Source organism: Scyliorhinus canicula, chromosome 3 (genome assembly GCF_902713615.1).
Source record: "Scyliorhinus canicula chromosome 3, sScyCan1.1, whole genome shotgun sequence".
Taxonomy (NCBI): Eukaryota; Metazoa; Chordata; class Chondrichthyes; order Carcharhiniformes; family Scyliorhinidae; genus Scyliorhinus; species Scyliorhinus canicula.
In genome coordinates this window covers 44,123,738-44,148,398 of record NC_052148.1, presented here as the reverse complement: position 1 = coordinate 44,148,398, position 24,661 = coordinate 44,123,738, and the positions used below count along the sequence as shown (strand labels likewise).

At 48.5% G+C, this 24,661-nt stretch overlaps 1 protein-coding gene across 2 annotated transcripts in view; it reads left to right on the top strand.

Moving 5' to 3' along the window:
• Positions 1 to 24,661, top strand: part of st8sia5 (ST8 alpha-N-acetyl-neuraminide alpha-2,8-sialyltransferase 5) — a 95,678-nt gene that overhangs the window by 51,885 nt on the left and 19,132 nt on the right. For both annotated transcript variants that reach the window (XM_038790461.1, XM_038790460.1), the window contains 2 exons: positions 13,704 to 13,796; positions 21,118 to 21,204. In XM_038790461.1, the coding sequence (XP_038646389.1) occupies positions 13,704 to 13,796; positions 21,118 to 21,204 (180 nt within the window). The remainder of the gene's footprint in view (positions 1 to 13,703; positions 13,797 to 21,117; positions 21,205 to 24,661) is intronic.

Below are 24,661 nucleotides of genomic sequence, written 5' to 3'. Positions count from 1 at the left end.
CTATCCTGTGAAGACAGAGGCAAAGAACTTGTTTGTTATGCCAGCTGTACCCGCTGACTCCACAAGATCTCTTTTTTGATGCACCTTGACTTTCAATCCTCCTTTACCTGGCAAATTAACATAAAAACAGAATAAATAGATGAAAAGATTTAAAAAATACTTAGCATATATTACATTACTTTCACCTGTGTATAAAGGCAGTGAGACAGCCGGGCCAGGAAGCTGACTATAAATAAGCACTGGTCATATTTATCACGCTGTCACATGCCAGCTGTTCCAGCACTATCTGGGTAACATTTGCTGCTACACTGCAAAAAAGGAAGAAGCGAGTGGAATGGAATTCACATAATGTTCTGAAGGACAAGTTTATGATATTTATAGCCACTACTTTTTGACTATAATTATATTGATGAAAGTTAACCATCACTGTCGTTTTCAAGGCTTGATTATTTTCAGGGTAAAAATTATTTTCAGGGTAGAGGAAGTATTTTTGACAGCTATACCTTACTTCAACTCCGCATAAATGGATGTTCTCAAAGCAGACACGTTTCATTAACCATTGACTCCATGCCTTCTATAATATAATAATCTTTATTGTCACAAGTAGGCTTACATTACAATGAAGTTACTGTGAAAAGCCCCTAGTCACCACATTCCGGCGCCTGTTCGGGTACACTGAGGGAGAATTCAGAATGTCCAAATTACCTAACAGTACGTCTTTTGGGACTAGTGGGAGGAAACCGGAGCACCCGGAGGAAACCCACGCAGATCTGGGGCGGGATTCTCAAGGATTCAGCGTGATGGCCCGACGCCGACGCCAAAAACGGCGCAAAACACTCCGGCGTTGGGCCCCCCCGGCACGTCCCGTATTCTCCGGCTGGGAATGGGCTAGCAGCGGCGTGACGCCATTCGCGATGGCGCCACCCATCACGGACACGTGCGCCGTCATTGATGCCGCGCAGCGTCGCAGCACAAAAGATGCCCTCCCCCCCCGGAGACCCGGTAAAATGTCCGCCTGCCGCGCGGCTCCGAGGTTCCAGGAGCGGGACACCGAGGCTCTCCTGGACGCAGTGGAGCAGAGGAGGTTGGCCCTGTACCCCGGACACGGCCGCAGGGTCGCACCACGCCTCAGCCGGCGCCTGTGGAGGGAGGCGGCAGAGGCCATCAGCGCCGTGGCCGTAACAGCCAGGACAGGCGTCCAGTGTCACAAGAAGGTCAATGACCTTGTCAGGGCAGCCAGGGTGAGTACCCCCCCCACCCCCGATGGGTGACACACCCTAGGCAAAACCGACATGGCTGAACCCACCCATGCAGGCGGCATTGGCAGGATGGGTTGTGAACCTCTGCCAACATGCACACAACCGCTGAGCTGCATGTATATGTCTGCCTAACACTGTTGCCCTTTATCCCTGCCACCCTCCCGCCCCCCCACAGGAGAAGCGCGCTCACAACAACCGGGAGCGTGAGGGGACCGGAGGGGGTCCACCCGAACTGCGACCACTCACCATTCATGAAGAGAGGGCCCTGGACCTTGCAGGTGGACCCGACGACCGGCAGGTTGCGGATGCAGAGGATACAACACCAACAGAGACCCCCCACTGCCTCCCCCTTCCCCCATATCCCCTAATCCCCATATCTCCCCTTCCCCATATCCCCCAAATCCCCCTTCCCCCACGTCCCCCGTCCACCATATCCCCCTTTCCCCATATCCCCCCTTCCCCATTATCCCCATATCCCCCTTTCCCTACTTTCCCTATATCCCCCTTTCCCCATATCCCCTTCCACATATCCCCCCTTCCCTATATCCCCCATATCTCCCCATTCCCCATATCCCCTTCCTCCATATCCCCCTTTCCACATACCCCCGTCTGCCATATCCCTCCTTTCTCCCATCCACCCTGCCCCCATATCACCCTTACCCATATCCCCCATCCCCCATGTCTCCCCTTTCCCCATATCCCCCTTCCCCCATACCCCCCTTTTGCACATATCCCCTTTCCACATATCCCCCTTCCCCCATATTCTCCATATCCCCATCCCGCATATGCCCTTCCCCCATATCCCCTTCCACCATATCCCCCCTTTCCCCATATCCCCCCTTTCCCCATCCCCTTCCCCATATCACCCTTTAACATATCTCCCCTTCCCCATATCCCCTTCCCCATATTCCCCCTTTCTCCTACCCCCATACCCCCCCCTTCCCCATAACCCCTTCCCCATATCCCCCCTTCCCCATATCCCCTTCCCCATATCCCCCCTTCCCCATATCCCCTTCCCCATGTCCCCCCTTTCCCCATATCCCCCTTTCCCCATCCCCCATATCCCCATTCCCCCATATCCCCCCTTTCTACATATCCCCCTTCGCACATATCCCCCCTCCCTTAACCCCCATTCCCCCATATCCCCTTCCCCCATATCCCCCTTCCCACATACCCTCCTTCGCACATAGCTCCCTTCCGCCATAGCCCCCCTTTCCACATATTTCCCTTCGCACATATCCCCCCTCGCTTAACCCCCCATTCCCCCATATCCCCCTTCTCCCATATCCCCCCTTTCTCCATATCTCCCCTTCCCCACATCCCCCTTATCCACCCTTCCCCCACATCCCCTTTCCCCATATCCCCCTTTCCCAATATCCCCCCTTTCCCCTATATCCTCTCTTCCCCCATGTCCCCCCTTCTCCATATACCCCCTCTACCCTATATCCCCCTTCCCCCACCCCCCCATATCCCCCTTCCCCATCCTCCATATCCCCCTTCCCCATATGCTCCCTTCCCCCATATCCCCCCTTCCTCCATATCCCCCCTTCCCCCATGTCCCCCATCCCCATATCCTCCCTTCCCCCATATCCTCCCTCCCCCCACATCCCCCCTTCCTCCATTTCCCCCATCCCCATATCCTCCCTCCCCCCACATCCCCCCTTGCTCCATATCCCCCCTTCCCCCATATCCCCCTTCCCCCATATCCTCCCTTCCACCACATCCCCCTTCCCCAATATCCCCCCTTCCCCCACATCTCCACTTCCCCCATATCCTCCCTTCCCCCATATCCTCCCTTCCCCCATCCCCGTCTGCGTGTCGAACCATGTATGCTGTATTGTGTATTGCAGGACCAAACGTCGACCCACAGGTCCCTGCGGATGCTGACCGTCCCCAGGATGTGCCAGGGTGGCCACGAGCCAGGGACAGACCCGGCCCATCAGGCATACACCGCCTCCAGGACGTGCCCGGGCGCCCATGAGCCAGGGACAGACCCGGAGCATCAGGCAGACGCTGCCCCAGGACGTGCCCCCATGAGCCAGGGACAGACCCAGAGTACCAGGCGTACGCTGCCTCCATCTAGTGCGAGTGTGGCGACGCCGGCGGGCCACACCCAGCGACACAGAGGGCAGCCACAGCAACAGGGCCCCGTCGCAGCCGACCCAGGACACTGACGCACACGACACAAGCACCCAGGAGACCCACATACAGGACACACCCACCCAGGACACCGACACCCAGGACACACCCACCCAGGACACCGACACCCAGGACACACCCACCCAGGACACCGACACCCAGGACACCGACACCCAGGACACTGACGCACACGACACCCACACACAGGGGACGGATGGACAGGAATCACCACTCCAGGGGACCCCGGACTTCGGGTCGGATGAGGAGCATGACACTGCACCACTGCTATAACCTACACCTTCCACCATCACAGAGACAACTCACCACGGGCGGGCACTTTAGCGATGATACACCTGGGACACTAACTGGTGCGCACAACACAGCCGTCCCGGTACAGCAGGTGGAGGCGGGAGCAGCCGAGGGGCCGGACGGTCGGAGGGCAGCCCGGCGCAGGCAACCATCTGCTGACCAGGCGGGTCCCGGGCTCCTGGAGTTATCACACCCACCCATAGAACCGATGCAGTCACGGAACCAGGGACGATCGAAGAGGGTGACGGCCGGCTTGCGGCAGCTGCAGACGCAGGTGGAGGAGTCCCCCCGCGTCCAGGGGCTGGGATTGGTGCCGGTCATGCGTGTCACCCAGGCTCTGGTGGCGTCCGCAGTGGAGGCAATGGGTGTGACAGTGTCAGGCATGGGTAGCAGTATGCAAGGCCTGGGACTTTCCGTGCAGGCGGCGTCCGTGGCCCAGGACAGGGCTGCCCTCTCACAGGCAGCCATGAGCCAGAGCCAGCAGCAGATTGCAGAGGCGCTCAGTGCTGTGGCCCAGTCTCAGTAGGCCATGGGCCAGTCTCTGAAAAAATTGAAATTGAAAATTGCTTATTGTCACGAGTAGGCCTCAATGAAGTTACTGTGAAAAGCCCCTAGTCGCCATATTCCGACGCCTGTCCGGGGAGGCTGGTACGGGAATCAAACCGTGCTGCTGGCCTGCTTTAAAAGCCAGCGATTTAGCCCAGTGAGCTAAACCAGCCCCTGCAGGCCATCGCTGAGGGCATCGGCGCCATTGCCCAGGTCCCTCCTCCCCCTTCCCCCACTCCTCCCCCTCCCCATCTCCCTCCCCCTCCCTCCTCCACCCCCTCCCCCACTCCCCCCTCCCCCTCTTCCCACTCCCTCTCCCCCTCCCCACTCTCCTCCTCCCCACTCTCCCCACCCTCCCCTCCCCACCCTCCCCGTCCCCCTCCCCCCTCTAACTTACAGGATCATCATTCTGGTGGCAAGGGGACCCATTTTACTTTCTAAGGCAATCACTATTGTGACAGCAGCAACTTTGAAATGACATGATCGAATTTGTTTTTCAAACTTCTGCCAGTGCAGTTGGCCCTCCAGCTCCCTGCTCAGGCCAGCCCTCTGGTAATGCCAGTTATTTCCTGGGGATCCATCCATATTTTGGAAATTCTTTGGCCCTGGGATTTGGACGCTGTCCAAATGGAAATTGAAGCCCACCCTGGAACCGTTCCCAACGGCCTTCCCTTTTGTACTCATCGTCTTCATTAATATGATTCAGGAAGAACCAGAGAAATGTTGTGCAATGGAGGCTGTTTTGATCGGAGTATCTCTTTTCAAAGAACGTTTGTTTCAAAGCTATAACCCATAACATTCAAAGGAGATAGATAAACTGGAAACATTTTGTCACAATAACAGACAGAAAGAACCTAGTTTAACACTCCTGGCACTCCAGGTATACATTACTGGACTGTCAACTGAAATCCTATGTAGAGTTCAAATCCACAGTCAAGTGTGCCAATAACCGAGACAGGCTGCAGTTAATTTAGAAATAATTGATGTCCATTAAAGGCTTCAATGTGTCGTTGGATTAAATATGCTTTAAGATTATTTTTTTATCTGCAATTTAATTGTGTTACAAAGGGAGCATTGAATCTTGCTCTGAATCTGCCTGTACCCTCTTTGAAAATGAAATGAAAATCGCTTATTGTCACAAGTAGGCTTCAAATGAAGTTACTGTGGAAAACCCCTAGTCGCCACATTCCGGCGCCTGTTCGGGGAGGCTGGTTGGGGAATTGAACCGTGCTGCTGGCCTGCCTGGGTCTGCTTTAAAAGCCAGCGATTTAGCCCTGTGCTCAACCAGCCCCTTAATGCTGTCCTCAATGCTGGAACTTCCTCTCTCTCTTCTGTGTGCCATCTAGCTCTGTGACACCTGATTAGGCAGCATGAGCCAGATGGCTTCCGCTGCGGCTGCAATCACACAGAAATTGGAGCCAGTATACTGTTGATCAAACATATGGAGCAGCTGCTTATTTTGAGGACACTAGAGGGTCATACAGACTCAACATTATTATTGCTTCTCCAGTGAATTCAGTAAGTGTATTCGTCAAAGTGAAACTGAACAGTAAAGACTTTGGGAGATTCTAAATTCAGCTCTGATCCGACCTAGTGAGCATGCTATGATTGATCCCCATGCCTCCAGGCTGCAGCACTCAGCTCAAGTTCAAACAGGACTTCAGGCTTGCGACAGGGTAGTTGTATACTCAGGAGCGGGGTCTGGAGGATATCAATGGCTCAGGTGATCAGCAAGTATTTATCTTGGGTGGGATGAAGCCATGACAGAAGGTCTCTGAGTAAAGTGGGGTTGGTGGGTTGAATGGCCTCATTTCATTCAATGCATCCTTATGTACTTATTGATTTGCCACCATTGTGACTTTATTTTATGGCTGGAAAATTCAGGATTTCTTTTAAAATTCCAAGATTTCACCACAGAACTAATAAGCAATCATTAATTGAAAGTAAATAACTTATTATAATTAAACAAACTGATTCCATTAATTGTTTCTTTGTGTACTGTACATTCAGTCTGACACGCCTACTTCTGTTCCACGTGAGCTTCCACTAAACATCTACTTCTTTCGACATAAACTTCTATTATTTTCCCTTTCATATTTACATAGCTTCTCCTTAAATATATCCATGCTGTATATTTATAATGAAGCCAACCTGCCCCAATGCAAGCCTCAGGCTACTGCTTCTCTAATCTGTCACATCTCCATGCCAGGCATGTCAGAGGCCTTTCTGAGAATTATTGTCAGCAATGAGAAACCAAAACCTACAGGAAAGACCCGTCATCAAGCTTAATGTTTTGAGGACCCGACCAAAACATCAGGAAAGATCTAAGAAGAGTATCTTCCCTTCCCATGACCTTGTAAGATGATTACATGCTCAGGAAGGTGTCCAGTTACTCTGATTCTCCAATGTTTCTATATATGTCAGCTGTGGCTCAATTGATAGTGCTGTAGCTTCTAAACCGGAAGGTTGTGGATTTAAGCCACAGTCCAGGACTTGAGCACACAAACTAAGGCGTGGATGGCACGGTAGCACAGTGGTTAGGGCTGTTGCTTCACAGCTCCAGGATCGATTCCCGGCTTGGGTCACTGTCTGTGCGGAGTCTGCACATTCTCCCCGTGTCTGTGTGGGTTTCCTCCCGGTGCTCCGGTTTCCTCCCACAAGTCCTGAAAGACGTGCTGTTAGGTGAATTGGACAACCTGAATTATCTCTCTGTGTACCCGAATAGGCACTGGAATGTGGCGACGAGGGGATTTTCACAGTAACTTCATTGCAGTGTTAATGTAAGCCTACTTGTGACACCTAATAAAGATTATTATTATTAGTAGTACTCCCGGTCTGTACTGAAGGAGGGTAGCATTGTCTGAGGTACAAAGAACAAACAAAATTACAGCGCAGGAACAGGCCCTTCGGCCCTCCCAGCCTGCGCCGATCCAGATCCTTTATCTAAACCTGTCGCCTATTTTCCAAGGATCTACTTCCCTCTGTTCCCCGCCCGTTCGTTCTTTTGGATGAGATATTAAACAGACCTTGCCTGCCCTCTCAGTTGTTGAGGAAGTTTGTTCTGTGCAAACTGGCTGTCAAAATTTCTTACAGTACAACAATAATATATTTCACAAAGTGCTTCATTGACTGTAAAGTCATTGAGGTCATTCTGTGATCATGAAAGGCACTATATAAATGCAAGTCTTTCTTCAGAGTAGAATGCTGAGGAAGATGAACCATTGATTTTCATTTTAAACAAAATTATTTAGCCTTTCGGGAGACAAGAATAAGTTATAGGTGATCTATGGCAGAAATAAAATGAATGAACCAGTTGATAATTCCTTATTTGCTGATTTTTGATGTTGTTATGAATACTTGGCTGTCACACTATTTCTAAACAGGAAGTAGTTGAGGTCAAATCTTGTGTTTTCAAGAAGCAGTTGGATATCGCACCTAGGGCAAAGGTGATCAAAGGATATGGGGGAAAGCGGGATTAGTCTATTGAACTGGATGATCAGCCATGATCATATTGAATGGCGGAGCAGGCTTGAAGGGCTGAATGGCCTCCTCCTGCTCCTATTTTGAATGTTTCAACACCATAGATAATCTTGCAGTTAAACCAAGACAAATAAGGATTTCAGTGGAGACTGACAAATCTAAATACCTGGCATAGTTAGGATTCAGATTCTCAGGGTCTAATGTTTGCTACTTATTACTATTACTGAGTTGGGACCCATCTTAATCGGGTCTTGGTTTCAACCCAATTTTTGCTCAGGGGATAGACTCAGGCCCACTGACCTGGAAGCAGATTGTAGATGGCCACAGGGTGCAGGCATGTGCCAAGGTGGGCTGGTTAGAACCCACTCCAATTCTTTGCGACTTTGTCCCAGTTGTTTCAGAATGTTAGGAAAACAAAAGTAGTTTTAAGGGATTTATATTTGTATTAGCAAACATTAGAAATAGGGTATAGTTTTAAGTGGATTTTATTTAATGTTTCTGTGCTTGGGAGGGTAAAACCTATAGTTAGATTCATATTGGACAAAGGTGTTTGTATGTGTGGAGGCTCGTTTCAATTTCATTGTGCTTAGAGAGGGTTACAGTGCAAAGAATAAATAGAACAAGCAGGCGTTGCTTAGCAACTGGAGGCCCTTGTAAGGATAAAATAAAGTTACACTTTAGTTTTAGCTGAATATGTGGGCAGTTGGAGATAGGGGAATGAACAGTTCTCAACTCTGCCTGAAGAAAAATTGGACAGGTGGGAGCTGCAAAGAGGCAGGCTTCCTAAAGGACAAATTATAGTCCAGATAACCAGGGAATTGGGACAAAAAAAGACGACTGGGGTTAAGTGAACAGAAACCAAGATATTGTTCAGACGAATTCAAGGAAGAGTAATCAAAGTGTTTGAGTTAGAGAGACAATTAGAGTAACCAGATTTAGAATCAAAGAATTTACAGTGCAGAAAGAGGCTATTCGGCCCATCAAGTCTGCATCGGCCCTTGGAAAGAGCACCATATTCAAGCTCACACCTCCGCATATCCCCGCAACCCAGTAACCCCACCTAACCTTTTTGGACACTAAGGGCAATTTAGCATGGCCAATCCACCTAACCTGCATATCTTTGGACTGTGCGAGGAAACCGGAGCATGTGGAGGAAACACACGCAGACAAGGAGAGAACATGCAGACTCCGCACAGACAGTGATTCAAGCCAGGAATCGAAACTGGGATCCTGGAGCTGTGAAGCAACTGTGCTAACCACTGTGCTACCATGCTGCCCGTTTAAAGTGGGACAGCAGCATTCAAAAGTAAATCAAATGTTTGATGCCATTTTAATGCAGCCTAGCAATGCAGAGTTAAAGCAATTGTGAACAATTTGCACAGCAGTCAAGACAAAGAATTTGTAAAGTGGTGTAAAATCCTGGACTGGATTTCATGTGAAAAGCGGAGCGGAAGCTTTGTTTGAAATGTCATTTGGAATACATGGTCTGGATTTTGCAATGCAAACCACTAAAGCAAAGCATAATTATGAGAGAAGATTTTAAAGCGTGTTTTTGGGTGTGGAGGTTGGGAACTCTCACGTGACAATCATCTGGCGGAGTTCTGAGGAGACATCCGCAAACATTCACTTGGGGTTCAGAGTGGAGAGTGTAATTGCTGCAGTCACCTTGTGTGCTTAAAAGAGACTTTGTGTTAATGAGATTATTTTAGATTAAACTGTACTTTGTAATCTGTGCTACTCTTAAAACATGTGTGGAATTGTTAAACTAAGGGGGGAGTAATTGTATCGTAATCCAATTACTTTCTGTTAAAACTAGTTAACGGTCCAATGACTCTGTTCCCCCACATTTTGTAAAAAAAAGCTATGGGCCTAAATTCTCCGACCCCCCCCCCCCCCCCCGCAGGGTCGGAGAATCGCCTGGGGCTGCCGAGAATCCCGCCCCCGCCGTGACAGAAATTCTCCGCCACCCGGGAATTGGCGGGGGCGGGAATCGCCCTGCGGCGATTCTTCGGCCCGCGATGGGCCAAAGTCCCGCCGCTGGGAGGCCTCTCCCGCCGCCGTGGTTTGAACCACCTCTGGTGGCGGCGGAATCGGCGGCGTGAGCGGGCCCCTGGAGTCCTGGCAGGGGCGCGGGATGATCGGATCCCGGGGGGGTGCCCCCACGGTGGCCTGGCCCGCGATCGGCGAAGGCTTTTCGGCCAGCCCCGGCACCGGGCGCGGGTGTCAAAGGCCGATGGAGCCGGTTTTGGCGCCAGTCGGCGTGGTGCCAACCGCTCCGGCCTAGCCCCTCGATGTGAGGGCTTGGCCCCTAAAGGTGCGGAGAATTCCACACCTTTGGGGAGGCCTGACATCGGAGTGGTTGGCGCCACTCCGCTACGCCGGGACCCCCTGCCCCACCGGGTAGGGGAGAATCCCGCCTATGGTCTTTTGAGTTATTGTTCCATTCTGGGACCTTCCCATGGAGTGGGAACATCAACTGGGATCATAACAAGAAGTCGTTAGGTCCTTTAGCCTTGAGTTCTCATACCCCATAACTAGTCACCATGCCTCCTCCATCCCAAATCATGCCACCCACTCACCCATTTTCCGTACCCCTTCATATCGTCCATTCAATCTAATTTTCCAATGCTACATCCAAAGCCATGCACTCAGGATCCACCATTGGCAGACCTTAGGAGCCATGTGGAGATGAAAAAGAATAAACATCCCATAATCTAATACGTTTCTAACTCATACACACTTTTGATACTGAAAAATTTCCTACTCAAGAAACCCTTTTGAAGATTTTAAGTCACAAGTGGTTAATATATTCTAAAAACATTCACACCTCTATTCCGACCAGGTGAATCATTTTCTAAGTAAAAAAGGTTGTTGATTCTGTTGGCAGAGGTTCAGTTCATCATCATTGATCCAGGGTGCTTAGCCTTTTTGCATCTTTGGTTTCTTTTCCCAGTTATAAAAATGCCACAGATCCCGTGTGACACTAAATAACTTATTTAAAGATGAAATGAAAATCGCTTATTGTCACAAGTAGCCTTCAAATTAAGTTACTGTGAAAAGCCCCTAGTCGCCACATTCCAGCGCCTGTTCAGGGAGGCTGGTACGGGAATTGAACCGTGCTGCTGGCCTGCCTTGGTCTGCTTTCAAAGCCAGCGATTTAGCTCTGTGCTAAACAGCCCCAGTATTGGTTCCTATCTTCTGGCAAAAGCCAGCAGCAAAGTTACACACAGTAAAAACACACAACAGAAAACCTTGTGAATTGCTGGAGCTCCATGTTCACTTCCCAATCTTAAAAAAATAGGTCAACTTTCACGGCTGCCCGCATTTTGCAGTGAGTGATATCCTCGGGACTCGAGGGAGCAGGGCTCTACATTTCTGGCAACAGTGGCCAGACTGATCAGTTGCTCTGTAAAAAGCTTCCACGGACAAGCAGCGGTCAGCTAAATGAAAGATGGAATCAACCGAACATGCACCAACATTCTGATCAGTTCTCGGTCCACTCATCCCACAAAGCAGTCACCAAACCCCATTGACCCAAACGCCACTTCTCAGGTTTAAACATGGCCACAAGAGCAGCACGGTGATGCAGTGATTAGCACTGATGCCTCACGGCACTGCGGACCTGGGTTTGATCCCAGCCCTGGGTCACTGTCCATGTGGAGTTTGCACATTCTCCCCGTATCTGTATGGGTCTCACAACCCAAAAAGATGTGCAGGGTATGTGAATTGGTCGCGCTAAATTGTCCCTTAATTGGAAAAAAATAATGGGGTACTCTCAATTTATTGAGAAAAAAGATGACCTCAGGACAGCATTGTGGTTAGCACAATCGCTTCACAGCTCCAGGGTCCCAGGTTCGATTCCGGCTTGGGTCACTGTCTGTGCGGAGTCTGCACATCCTCCCTGTGTGTGCGTGGGTTTCCTCCGGGTGCTCCGGTTTCCTCCCAAAGTCCAAAGATGTGCAGGTTAGGTGTATTGGACATGATAAATTGCCCTTAGGGTCCAAAATTGCCCTTAGTGTTGGGTGGGGTTACTGGGTTATGGGGATAGGGTGGAGTTGTTGACCTTGGTAGGGTGCTCTTTCCAAGAGCCGGTGCAGACTCGATGGGCTGAATGGCCTCCTTCTGCACTGTAAATACTATGAAAATTCTGACAGCCTGTGCCATATGGACTGTCAGCCAAAAGAAAACACTACCAAATGTCACTACTGGATCTGAAGGAGGAGAGGTGGCTGTACCACATTGATCCAACCTTGCACTGTGCACTGAGTTAGATTCTCATTTTATTGGAGCTGCGTAAAGAAATAAGTCGATTTCAAGGTCTCATTACGATTAATAAATAAGGTGCCACTGGCATTGGTGGTGATCAGCCGAGCTGGCAGAATGGGATTTAAAAAAAATGATTTATCCTTGAATGATGTTGATTTGGCGAACTCCTTGAAAACATTGCAGGGCCCCTGTAGGGAACCCCTGTGGCACAGGACAGAATGTGTCACACTTCAAGTCTCAGTGCATGTTAGGTTGCTGGGAGGTTTGCAGTAAGGATCGATATGACTCACTGGCCTTTAGAGCTGAGGCAGGAGACATTGGGTAGATTTTAACTCGGGATGTGAAGCTATGGGTACAATACTTGCAAATTCTTGCAATGGGAGACTTGGTCTGAATGAAGGGCCAGGCCTCGTTATCTTGCCATCCTTGAGCAACATGCTGTGACTGGGAATTCCTTGAAGCTGGACCAATGCTGTATTGTTTGGAGGTTGACCTGGCAGGCAAGCAGGTTGGTCAGGGGAGGGGGAACTCCAGTTGGCAGTGGCCCACCTTGTTCTGTGGAACGTGAGATGCACCTGTGCTCCAACTTGCCTTAGAGAAATAATTCTTGCCTTTTGTTCTTTCCATCTTCATGAATAGAAAGCTGAAAAGCTAATAATGACAACCCTAGGAGACAGTCTGAATAATTGTGTATGCATTATAGGGATGAAAAGAGCTAAGAAACCACGGCAAAGGAGGGAGAGGGCAGTGCTGAAATAATGACAGTATATGAAAGAGAAAATTAAAATAACCTCCTCTGAGATTCAGTTCTTCTTTGAAAATGGTCTGTTAATTTTTTTTAAAGTATAACCTTGGTGTCTCACCCTGTACATTATTCAGACTGAACTGAACATGTGGAGATTCGTTTTAAACCCTTTCCAGTATGTTGTATACCTGGGCAACATAATCTGTGTGAGAGGCATCCACTGGTTACTCAGCTATTGCTCTCTGAGGGGACAGTAAGAAGTCTTACAACACCAGGTTAAAGTCCAACAGGTTTGTTTTGAATCACTAGCTTTCAGAGCCTGGCCCGGGCTTGCAAAATCCTACCAACTGTCCTGGTTGAGACAATTCACTCCTCTTTAATCTGTGATTATCCCTCTCCATCTGGACCTGTAAAGACTTCATTACCTGCAAAGACTTGCATTCAAACTCGCATCTTGCATCATTGACTTTGTCTATATATGTGGTTGTGGAATCCACCTTTTCACTCACCTGAGGAAGGAGCTGTGCTCCGAAAGCTAGTGATTGGAAACAAACCTGTTGGACTCTAACCTTTTAACCTGGTATTGTAAGACTTCTTTCTGTGCTCACCCCAGTCCAACGCCGGCATCTTCACATCATCAGAGGCACCTGGTTTGAACCAACATTTCTCTGCAGAATCTCAGCTCTTGAAGGTTGGAAACTTGCCACTTGGGGAGTTCCATTGGCAAACCCTACTGTCTCACTCCAGCAGGACGGTATGTTGGAGCTCTAGCACAATGTGCAATTGTGTCATCTCTCTTGTTACACAGATTCCTTGCTCATCTTCAGTATTATCCAGAGCAGAAAACCGTTCAAAATCACCTGTCCAAGGATTTGTGGAGAAGTGGATTGTACTGCTAGCATTGATGAAAGTCCGTTGTATGAATTTGTTATTAAAAATGCCAATTTTACTTGCTGCAGATACTTTGAGTTGCGTGAAGGCCCATTCGTGTACAACTCCTCAACATGCCGGAAACTACGAAATGAGATCACTGATGTGAAGATACTTTCCATGTAAGTCATTATAACTTCAAAGGCAGAGGCTCTATATAGAATTACAGAGGATATACAGTATAGAAACAGCCCATTTGGCCCATCCAATCTATGTCAGCAATTACGCTCCACTGGGGCCTCCTATTTTTCTCATCTAAATCTATTATTGTAACTCTGCTCCCTTCTCCCTCATATGTTTGTCTAACTTCCCTCAAATGCCTGTCTTTTATTCACTTCACTCACTCCGTATGGTAGCAAGTTCCACATTCTTACCTTTCGTTTGGTGAAGAAATGTCTTCTGAATTTCTTATTGGATTTCTTGGTGACTATCATATTGATGGACCCGAATTATGTTGTTCCTCTTAAAAGGAAACATCTGGGAGCAGCACAGTAGCATTGTGGATAGCACAACTGCTTCACAGCTCCAGGGTCCCAGGTTCGATTCCGGCTTGGGTCACTGTCTGTGCGGAGTCCACACATCCTCCCCGTGTGTGCGTGGGTTTCCTCCGTGTGCCCCGGTTTCCTCCCATAGTCCAAAGATGTGCAGGTTAGGTGGATTGGCCAGGGTAAATAGCCCAAAGTGTCCAAAATTGCCCTTAGTGTTGGGTGGGGTTACTGGGTTATGGGGATAGGGTGGCGGTGTTGACCTTGGGTAGGGTGCTCTTTCCAGGAGCCGGTGCAGACTCAATGGGCTGAATGGCCCCCTTCTGCACTGTAAATTCTATGTAATCTATGTAATCCCCTGCAGTTTCCTTCCCTATCCTATGCATCCAAAGTCTTGCCTAATCACATCATAATTGCCTTTCCCCCAGCTATAACTCTTGCCCTGCGGTATATACCTATCCCTTTCCATCGCTAAAGTAAACGTAACCGAATTGTGGTCACTATCACCAAAGTGCTCACCTACCTCCAAATCTAACACCTGGCCTGGTTCATTACCCAGTATCAAATCCAATGTGGCCTCGCCTCTTGTTGGCCTATCTACATACTGTGTCAGGAAACCCTCCTGCACACATTGGACAAAAACAGACCCATCTAAAGTACCCGAACTATAGCGTTTCCAGTCAATATTTGGAAAGTTAAAGTCCCCCATAACAACTACCCTGTTACTTTTGCTCCTATCCAGAATCATCTTTGCAATCCTTTCCTCTACATCTCTGGAACTTTTTGGAGGCCTGTAGTAAACTCCCAACAGGGTGACCTCTCCTTTCCTGCTTCTAACCTCAGCCCCATACTACCTCAGTAGATGAGTCCTCATCAAACGTCCTTTCTGCCAATGTAGTACTGTCTTTGAATAACAATGCCACACCTCCCCCTCTTTTACCACCTTCCCTGAGCTTACTGAAACATCTAAACCCCGGAACCTGCAACAACCATTCCTGTCCCTGCTCTAGCCATGTCTCCGAAATGGCCACAACATCGACGTCCCAGGTACCAACCCATGCCGCAAGTTCACCCACCTTATTCTGGATGCTCCTGGCGTTAAAGTAGTCACACTTCAAACCACCTTCCTGCCTGCCGGTACACTCCTGCGACCTTGAAACTTTACTCATGACCTCACTACTCTCAACCTCCTGTATACTGGAGTTACAATTCAGGTTCCCATCCCCCTGCTGAATTAGTTTAAAGCCTCCCAAAGAGCATTAACAAATTTCCCCCCCAGGATATTGGTACCCCTCTGGTTCAGGTGTAGACCATCCCGTTTGTAGAACTCCCACCTACCCCAGAATGTGCCCCAATTATCCAGGTATCTGAAACCCTCCAACCTGCACCAGCCCTGTAGCCGTGTGTTCAACTGTTCTCTTTCCCTATTCCTCATCCCGCTAGCACGTGGAACGGGTAACAACCCAGAGACAACAACTCTGTTTGTTCTAGGTCTAAGATTCCACTCTAGCTCCCTGAATACCTGCTTTATATACCATCCTTTTCCTATCTATGTCGCTGGTGCCTATGTGGATCACGACCTGGAGCTGCTTCCCCTCCTCCTGAAGGATCCCGAAAACACGATCTGAGACATCACGGACCCTGGCACCTGGTAGACAACACACCAACCGCGAGTCTCTCTCTTTCCCACAGAATCTCCTATCTGTCCCTCTAACTATGGAGTCCCCAGTGACTAATGCTCTACTCCTCTCCCCCTTCCCTTCTGAGCAACAGCAACAGCTCTGTGCCAGAAACCTGTACCCCATGGCTTACCCCTGGTAAGTCCCCCCCCCCCCCCCCCCCCCCCAACCAGTATCCAAAGCGGTATACTTGTTACTAAGGGGAACGACCACAGGGGATCCCTGTACTGATTGCTTCCTCCCAGCCCCTCTCACCATCACCCATCTATCTTCATTCTTCAGAGTAACTACACCACTGAAGCTTCTATCTATGACCACCTCTGCCTCCCGAATGATCCAAAGTTCATCCAGTTCCAGCTCCAGTTCCCTAACGCGGTTTCTGAGGAGCTGGAGATGGGTGCACTTCCCACAGGTGAATTCAGCAGGGACACTGGCGGCATTCCTCACCTCAAACATTCTGCAGGAGGAACATTGCACTGCCTCCCTGCCATCCCCTCCAGATAGCTTGCGGATAAAACAAGAAAAAGAAAGAAAGAAGGAAAGAGCTTACCTGATATTCACTTAACCCCTTAGGTTAGAGGAGGTCGCTCCTCTCCCTCGCTTTTAAATCTCCGGTCCTCTCCCACTTTTAAATCTCCGGCTCCTCTCCCGCTTTTAAATCTCCGGTTCCTCTCCTACTTTTAAATCTCTGACTCCTGACTACACTGACTACACTGACATCTCTGACTACACTGGCTGTTTAGCACACTGGGCTAAATTGTTGGCTTTGAAAGCAGACCAAGCAGGCCAGCAGCACGGTTTGATTCCCATACCAGCCTCCCTGGACAGGCACCGGAATGTGGCGACTAGGGGCTTTTCACAGTAACTTCATTGAAGCCTACTCATGACAGTAAGCAATCTTCATTTTTAAGGGGCTGGTTTAGCTCACTGGGCTAAATCGCTGGCTTTTAAAGCAGACCAAGCAGGCCAGCAGCACGGTTCGATTCCCATATCAGCCTCCCTGGACAGGCACCGGAATGTGGCGACTAGGGGCTTTTCACAGTAACTTCATTGAAGCCTACTTATGACAATAAGCAATCTTCATTTTTAAGGGGCTGGTTTAGCTCACTGGGCTAAATCACTGGCTTTTAAAGCAGACCAAGCAGGCCAGCAGCACGGTTCGATTCCCGTACCAGCCTCCCTGGACAGGCACCGGAATGTGGCGACTAGGGGCTTTTCACAGTAACTTCATTGAAGCCTACTCGTGACAATAAGCGATTTTCATTTTCATTTCCTCTCCCACTTTTAAATCTCCGGCTCCTCTCCCACTTTTAAATTTCCGGCTCCTCTCCCGCTTTTAAATCTCCGGCTCCTCTCCCACTTTTAAATCTCCGGCTCCTCTCCCACTTTTGAATCTCCGGCTCCTCTCCCGCTTTTAAATCTCCGGCTCCTTTCCCACTTCTAAATCTCTGGCTCCTCTCCCGCTTTTAAATCTCCGGCTCCTCTCCCACTATTAAATCTCCGGCTCCTTTCCCACTTCTAAATCTCCGACTCCTCTCCCGCTTTTAAATCTCCGGCTCCTCTCCCGCTTTTAAATCTCCGGCTCGGGGGGTGGGGGATCATGAGAAATTGGGCCAGTGAAGAAGTTCACCCACCCGCATCTCATTGCCAGCATTCTGTGATGTCACTTCCACTGACATTTCCTGGAATATGTCCATCCAGAGTTGACAACCCGAGACCTCAGCAGACATTATATTGTGCGAATTTCTGAAGAGTCTGTGAAGTCTGAGCCATGTAGAAAGGATTGTATACAAGCACTAACGGAGGAATTCTCCCTTCCTGAGAAAGTGTTGACACTTGGGCAGGATTCGTGGATTTCCACGACAGCTAAACTGGCACCGCACCTGGACTGATTCAGCAACCATTGAGGGGTTGGCACCAGCGCCATTTAGAACACCGTGAGACTGCACTCCCCACACACACCATACCAGCCAACAAGATGGCAACAAGGAGAGCGGCACCGAGATTCACGGACGCCAAGCTTGAGACCTCTTGGATGCCATGGACGAGAAGTGGGCAACCCGATACCCCGGCCTGTGAAGAGATTACCAGCTGCCGCTGTTTGCCGCGCCTGGGTGCTGGTGGCAGAGACTGTCAGCATCACGATCTACACCATTGGGAGCAGCCAGCAGTGCCAGAAGGAACTGAACGACCACCTCAGGGCGGCCAGGGGAGTATGCAGCACTCTGCCCTTGACACCAACCCCTGTCCCACACACCCGTAACTCCCACCCCACCAGGGGGCGACTGAACCCCCACCCTCAGGTTAAATCACCACCAGTTAGCTCTCCCCCTCAAAGGGGAAAGCAGCCTCTGGTCAACTGGGAATATGACAACTTTACTTTATTGATGGGGAACTGCTGTCCGCCTACTCCTGGTGGGAAAGGAAACTACACCATCCTAAAAACTCTGGCCTCTGAGTAAAGAAATTACACCTCATCCCAGTCTTAAATAGTCTGCCCTTATTCTGAGACTTTGTCCCCTATTCTAGACTCACCAGCCTGTCATGCCCTTTAAGAATTTTATAAATTTCAATGAGGTCACTTTTTGTTCTTCAAAACTCTGGAGAACGTGGGCCCAGTTTTCTCAATATCTCCTCATAACTGAATCCCACTATTCCAGGGACTAGTCTGGTGAATCATTGTTTCATTCGCTTAATAGCGATGTTATTCCGAGTCCTAAACATGCATACAGTGACTCCAGCCACTACTTGTGTTCTGAAACTTGGGAGTTCATGCCGGTGACACTTCCTACAGATTAGTTTGTTTAGGGCACACAGTGCATCCAACACTTCCCACAATCCACTCGAGCTGCCCTACCTTCCCTTTACATTACAAAGTATTTATTGCAAGTAGGATAACTTAGCAGTTACTTACCAATCAGCTTCTTTCCTTTTACCAAAGTAAACTGGAGACTCAAAAAGGTCTAAAAGAAAGGAGCACCTCCACCCTCTCTTCACCAAATTCCTTGGTCCCAAATGATTGACTCCTTATCCTGTGACTGTACCCCCTTGTTTTAGATTCCCAGACCAGCAGCAACAATCTTTCAGTGACCTTGAAAGTGACCATCAAGCCTTGACTCTTGTAGGTTTCATTGAGATCACCTCTCATTCAGCCCAGTTTACTCAACCTCTCATTTTAAGACAATCCCCTCATCTCAGCGAACAATTTAGAGAACCCCTGCTGTACCTCCTCCAATGCAAGTATAACCTTCCTTAAATGTGGTCTCCAAAACCCTGTACAACTGTAGCGAGACTTCCTTATTCTTGTACTTCAATCCCCTTGCAATAAAGGCCAACACGCATTTGCCATTCTAATTGGTTGCTGCACCTACATGCTATCTTTCTGCATTCCGTCAACACCCAAGTCTCCTTGAACATCAACACTTACTAGTTTCTCATATTTTAAAAATATTCTGTTTTTCTATTCTTATGACCAAAGTGAATAACTTCACATTTCTCTATATCAACCCCCCCCCCCCCCCCCCCCATCTGCCATATTTTTGTCCACTCACTTAACCTTTCTATATAACTTTTCAGCCTCTCTCTGTCCTCCCCGCAGCTTTCCTTCTCACCTAGTTTGGTATCACCATCAAACTTAGATATATTGCTCACTGTCATTTTACCTGAGTCATTAATATAGATTGTAAATAGCTGAGGCCCCAACACTGATCTTTGCAGCACTCCACTATTCACTGGCTGCCAACTTGAGAAAAGCCCTGTTTTGTGCCCACTTTTATACATTAATCAACCCTGCTAGGATATTACCCCCAACTCCATGAGCCCCTATCTTGGCTATTAGCCTTTTGTGTGACACCTTATTGAATGCCTTTTGGAAATTCAGGTATTTATTAGTTCACCTTTACCTCTCTTTCTCGTTGCATCCTTAGTAAACTCTAATAAAGTTGTATCAGGATTATAACAAAAACATGTCTTGTTCTAATTATCAGTTGCTTTTCCAAATGCAGTGTTTGACTGCCTTAATAATAGATTCCCAGGGCAGCACGGTGGCCTAGTGGTTAGCACAACCGCCTCACGGCGCTGAGGTCCCAGGTTCGATCCCGGCTCTGGGTCACTGTCCGTGTGGAGTTTGCACATTCTCCCCGTGTCTGCGTGGGTTTCGCCCCCACAACCCAAAAAAATGTGCAGAGTAGGTGGATTGGCCACGCTAAATTGCCCCTTAATTGGAAAAAATAATTGGGTAATCTAAATTTAAAAAAAAAAGAAGAAAAAAAAAATAATAGATTCCCCGTGTCTGTGTGTGTTTCCTCCGGATGCTCCAGTTTCCTCCCACGGTTTAAAGATGTGCAGATTAAGTGGGTTGGCCGTGATTAATGCATGGGGTTGCGGGGATAGGGCAGGGGAGTGGGCATGGATGGGGTGATCTTTTGGAAGGCTGGTGCAGACTTGATGGGCTGAATGGCCTCCTCCTGCACTGTGGGGATTCTGTAGTAATGTCATTGGGCTAATAATCTAGCCGCCCAGGCAAATTCTTTGGGGACATGGATTCAAATGCCACAATGGCAGCTGGTGTAATTTAAATACAATTAATAAATCTGGAATTGAAAGCTAGTCTGAGTAATGGTGCCCACGACAACCATCAACGATTATTTCAAAAAGTCTGGTCTTACTAATATCCTTTTGGTATGGCAGGAATAAATGATGATGGAAGGTTGAGCTGAATGTAAAATTAGGTATCTATTATTGCATTTACTTTTGGTATGATCTCTGTGGCTAAGGCTCAATTACTAAAACTGCTGTTGTTTTAGCACCATTATTACTGTAACATTGATGCTCGTATGATGTGTCAGCAGAAAACCGTCCAGCCTGAGGAGGAAGTCATTTCATTGAATCTGTCAACAATCTTGGGAGTCAATTTGAAGTGAAGGCAAAAAACCGTGTCGGCCGAATTTCTGATTAATACTCTGCTGCTGATTGTGCAGAAAAGACTCAGTATTGAGGAACATGAAAATGGCTTATTGTCACGAGTAGGCTTCAATGAAGTTACTGTGAAAAGCCCCTAGTCTTCGCCACATTCCGGCACCTGTTTGGGGAGGCTGATACGGGAATTGAACCGGGCTGCTGGTCTGCTTGGTCTGCTTTCAAAGCCAGCAATTTAGCCCTGTGCTAAACAGCCCCTTTGTGAATTTGTGACACATGCCTCAAATGCTTTAAAAGGCTCCTGATAACGAAAGTAGCTCTTTGCACGTGAATTTGACACAGCTGTTTCCTTTGTTCTGCAGGGTGAAACAGTCTGAACTGTTCGACAGATGGAAGACTCTGCAGTTGTGTAAATGGGAAATTAACAAAACTGCGGCCAATATTTTCAAGTAAGTGGATGAGAAAACAGGAAAGATGAGAAGGGTGTGTAAAAAAGATGGTTGGGGATGGGGGAATGGAAAGAAGTAGGAGGTAGACAAATTGAGGAGGGAGAGTTCCAGTGGAGGTGGAAGAGGAGGAGTGGGAAAGAGAGGAAAGAAAAAAATGGGATCACAGATGGGAAAGAAGGTAAGGGAAGCTAATATGAAGGGTACAGTGTTCGTTAATTCATTATATATTTGTATATTGCATTTGATGAAATGTATAGTTGGCAATGTTAGAAAAAGAATAAAAGGATCGGCACCAGTTTTGACCCCACCACTAATTTAAAATGCTGTTGAAATTGCCTCCATTCTTCAGTGGGGGAGATGTTCTTCTCTCTACCCCCCCACAACAATTCGCAAACATCCCCCGAAAGTACCCAGTTGACCTCAAGCCTTCCATCCCCTCAGGCAGCCCCATAATCTGCAAATTCTGCTGCCGTGACCTCTTCTCCAGGTCCTCCATTTTAGCTCTCAGCCCTTTATTACTTCCCTCCACCTTCAGCAGCTCTGCTCCCAGTGAGGCGAGCTGGTCGCTGTGCCGTGGCAATGCCTCTTCCACCCCTTTCAACCCCTTACCATGCTCCCACACCACCTCCAACGTCTTCCCAAGAGTCTCCTTTATTCGATGCCATATCTTCCACTGACGGTTTGAACGTTCCCATCATCTCCTTCCCTTTCTGCTCAAAACGATTGGCAAATTGCCGCTCAAACTTCACCGCCATCACCTCGGCCAACGTGTCTACTATAATGGGCACAGCCCCGCCCATTGAGATCACCCCCGCCATCTTTCCTCCCACAGAACTCCGCACTGCACTCATAGAAGCATAGAATTTACAGTGCAGAAGGAGGCCATTCGGCCCATCGAGTCTGCACCGGCCTTTGGAAACAGCACCCTACTTAAGCCCACACCTCCACCCTATCCCCGTAACCCAGTAACCCCACCTAACCTTTATTTGGACATGAAGCGGCAATTTATCATGGCCAATCCACCTAACCAAAAAATCTTTGGACTGTGGGAGGAAACTGGAGCAGTCGGAGGAAACCCACGCAGACACAGGGGGAATGTGCAGACTCCGCACAAACAGGGACCCAAGCTGGGAATTGAACCTGGGACCCAGGAGCTGTGAAGCAACGGTGCTAACCACTATGCTACTGGGCCTGCTGACAGACCAGCGCTCATTCCTTTTTCTGCTGTATTCGTTTGTTGCGGTTTTTGACATCCTCGAATACCCATGATCCTTATTGAAGACAGCTCATATAAAGGTTTCCTCCAAAACTGGGTGAAAAGGGCCACAAAACGAAAACTCTGGTGGGAACCACCCAACATGCGACCTCCATCTACATGTCGCCACAAGAAGTCCATAATTGTTGTTAATTAACATGAATTCTTTAGTGTTGTTAGTTTTTCCTTCATTCTATTGCAGTGACCTTTTTTGGATTTCACTTTGGCCCAAACCAAGGACACATGTTAAGCCCTCGAACATTGCCCGTGCAAAGGTTGACCTCATGACTGGGACCTGTACAAGGCAGATGGTTTGCACCTGAACCAAATGGGACCAGCGTCCTTGCAGGGAGGTTTGCTTGTACTGTTGGGGAGGGTTTAAAATAACTCGGTGGGGGGGGGGGGGGGGGGGGGGGGGTGGGATCATGAGAGAAGGTTCAGCGGGGAGAGAAGCACAGCCAAAATTAGAAGAGACATCAAGTGAGTCATGGAAGCATTGAATTTCTGGACTAATTAAGTCACAAGGGAGTTTGACAAGATTGGATGGTATTTATTTCAATGCAAGGAGTCTGACGAACAAGGCAGATGAATTGAGGGCACATACACAGGGAGTATGATGTCATTGCTGTCATTAAGACATGGTTGAGAGAGGGGCAAGATTGGCAGCTCAATATTCCAGGATATAGATGGCGGGATTCTCCATCCCGTTGCTCAGTTTTCTGGCATGGATCCTCCGTTTCCCATTGTGGCTAGCCCATGCCGTCGGGAAATCCACGGGTGTGGGTGTGCTGCTGGTGAAGCGGAGGATCCCGCTGGCGGAAAATCTCGCAGAGGACCTTCAGGCATGACAGGGAAGGAGGTGAGACAGAGCATGGACAGTGATATGCCTGATTTGAGGACTACAGCTGCTGAAATTACAGAATCCGTTATGCCAGAGTCAGCCACACAACCAGAGACAGTTTTTGAGTTGGTTTCGCCCAATGTAACACCGAGCCGTGTACAGGAAGGCACTCCTGGTGTCCCTACGATCCAAGTTCCTGAACATCGTGTTCTGTCAAAATGAAACAGACGTTCACCCAAGAGACTGTCTTACTAATATACTTGTATCCGTAACATAACAATGTTAGTTATGGCATAATGTGTTGAATTTGTTTAAAGTGTTTGGTTAAGTACAAATGGCAGGGACACTAAAAGAGTAAAGCGGGAAGATTTTATGTATCAGAGTAACACCATTGGCTGGTGTAATGTCACGTATTAACAAAGAACAATTCAGTACAGGAACAGGCTCTTTGGCCCTCTAAGCCTGTACCGGTCATGATACCAACCTTTGCCAAAACCATCAGCACTTCCTTGTGCCGTATCCCTCTATACCCTCCTATTCCTGTGTTTGTCAGATGTCTTTTGAACGCTGTTTTGAATGCTTCCACAACCTCCCCTAGCAACGCTTTCCAGGCACTCACCACCCTCGCACATCTCCTCTAATCTTTGCCCCATGGACCTGAAACCTATGCCCCCTGGTGACTGACCCCCCTCCACCCTGGGAAAGCGTGCCTGCCCATCCCGTCTGTCCATGCCCCTCATAATCCTGTAGACCTCTATCGGGGCACCCCTGAACCTCCATCTTTCTAATGAAAACAGCCCTGATCTATTCAGCATTTCCACATAACTAACACCCTCCAGACCAGGCAACATCCTGGTAAACCTCCTCTGCACCTTCTCCAAAGCCTCCGCATTCTTCTGGTAGTGTGGTGACCACAATTGTGCTCAATATTCCAAGTGCGGCCTTACCAAGGTTCTATACAACTGTAGCATGACTTGCCAGTTTTTATACTTGATGCCCCGTCCAATGAAGGCGAGCATTCCGTATGCTTTCTTGACTACCTTATCCACTTGTGTTGCCACCTTCAAAGATCTGTGGACCTGCACGCCCAGATCTCTCTGACTTTCTTTATTCCTCAGAGTTTTGCTATTTACGGTATATTTCCCCCCTAAGTTAGACCTACCAAAATGCATTACCCACATTTGTCTGGATTAAACTTAATTTGCCATTTCTCTGCCCAAGTCTCTAATCTATCTGTATATCCTTCTACATCTTCTGAAAATCCTCAACACTATCTGCCACTCCACCAACCGTGGTGTCATCTGCAAATTTACTAATCAGAGCAGCTACATTTTCCTCCAAATTGTTTATGTACACCACAA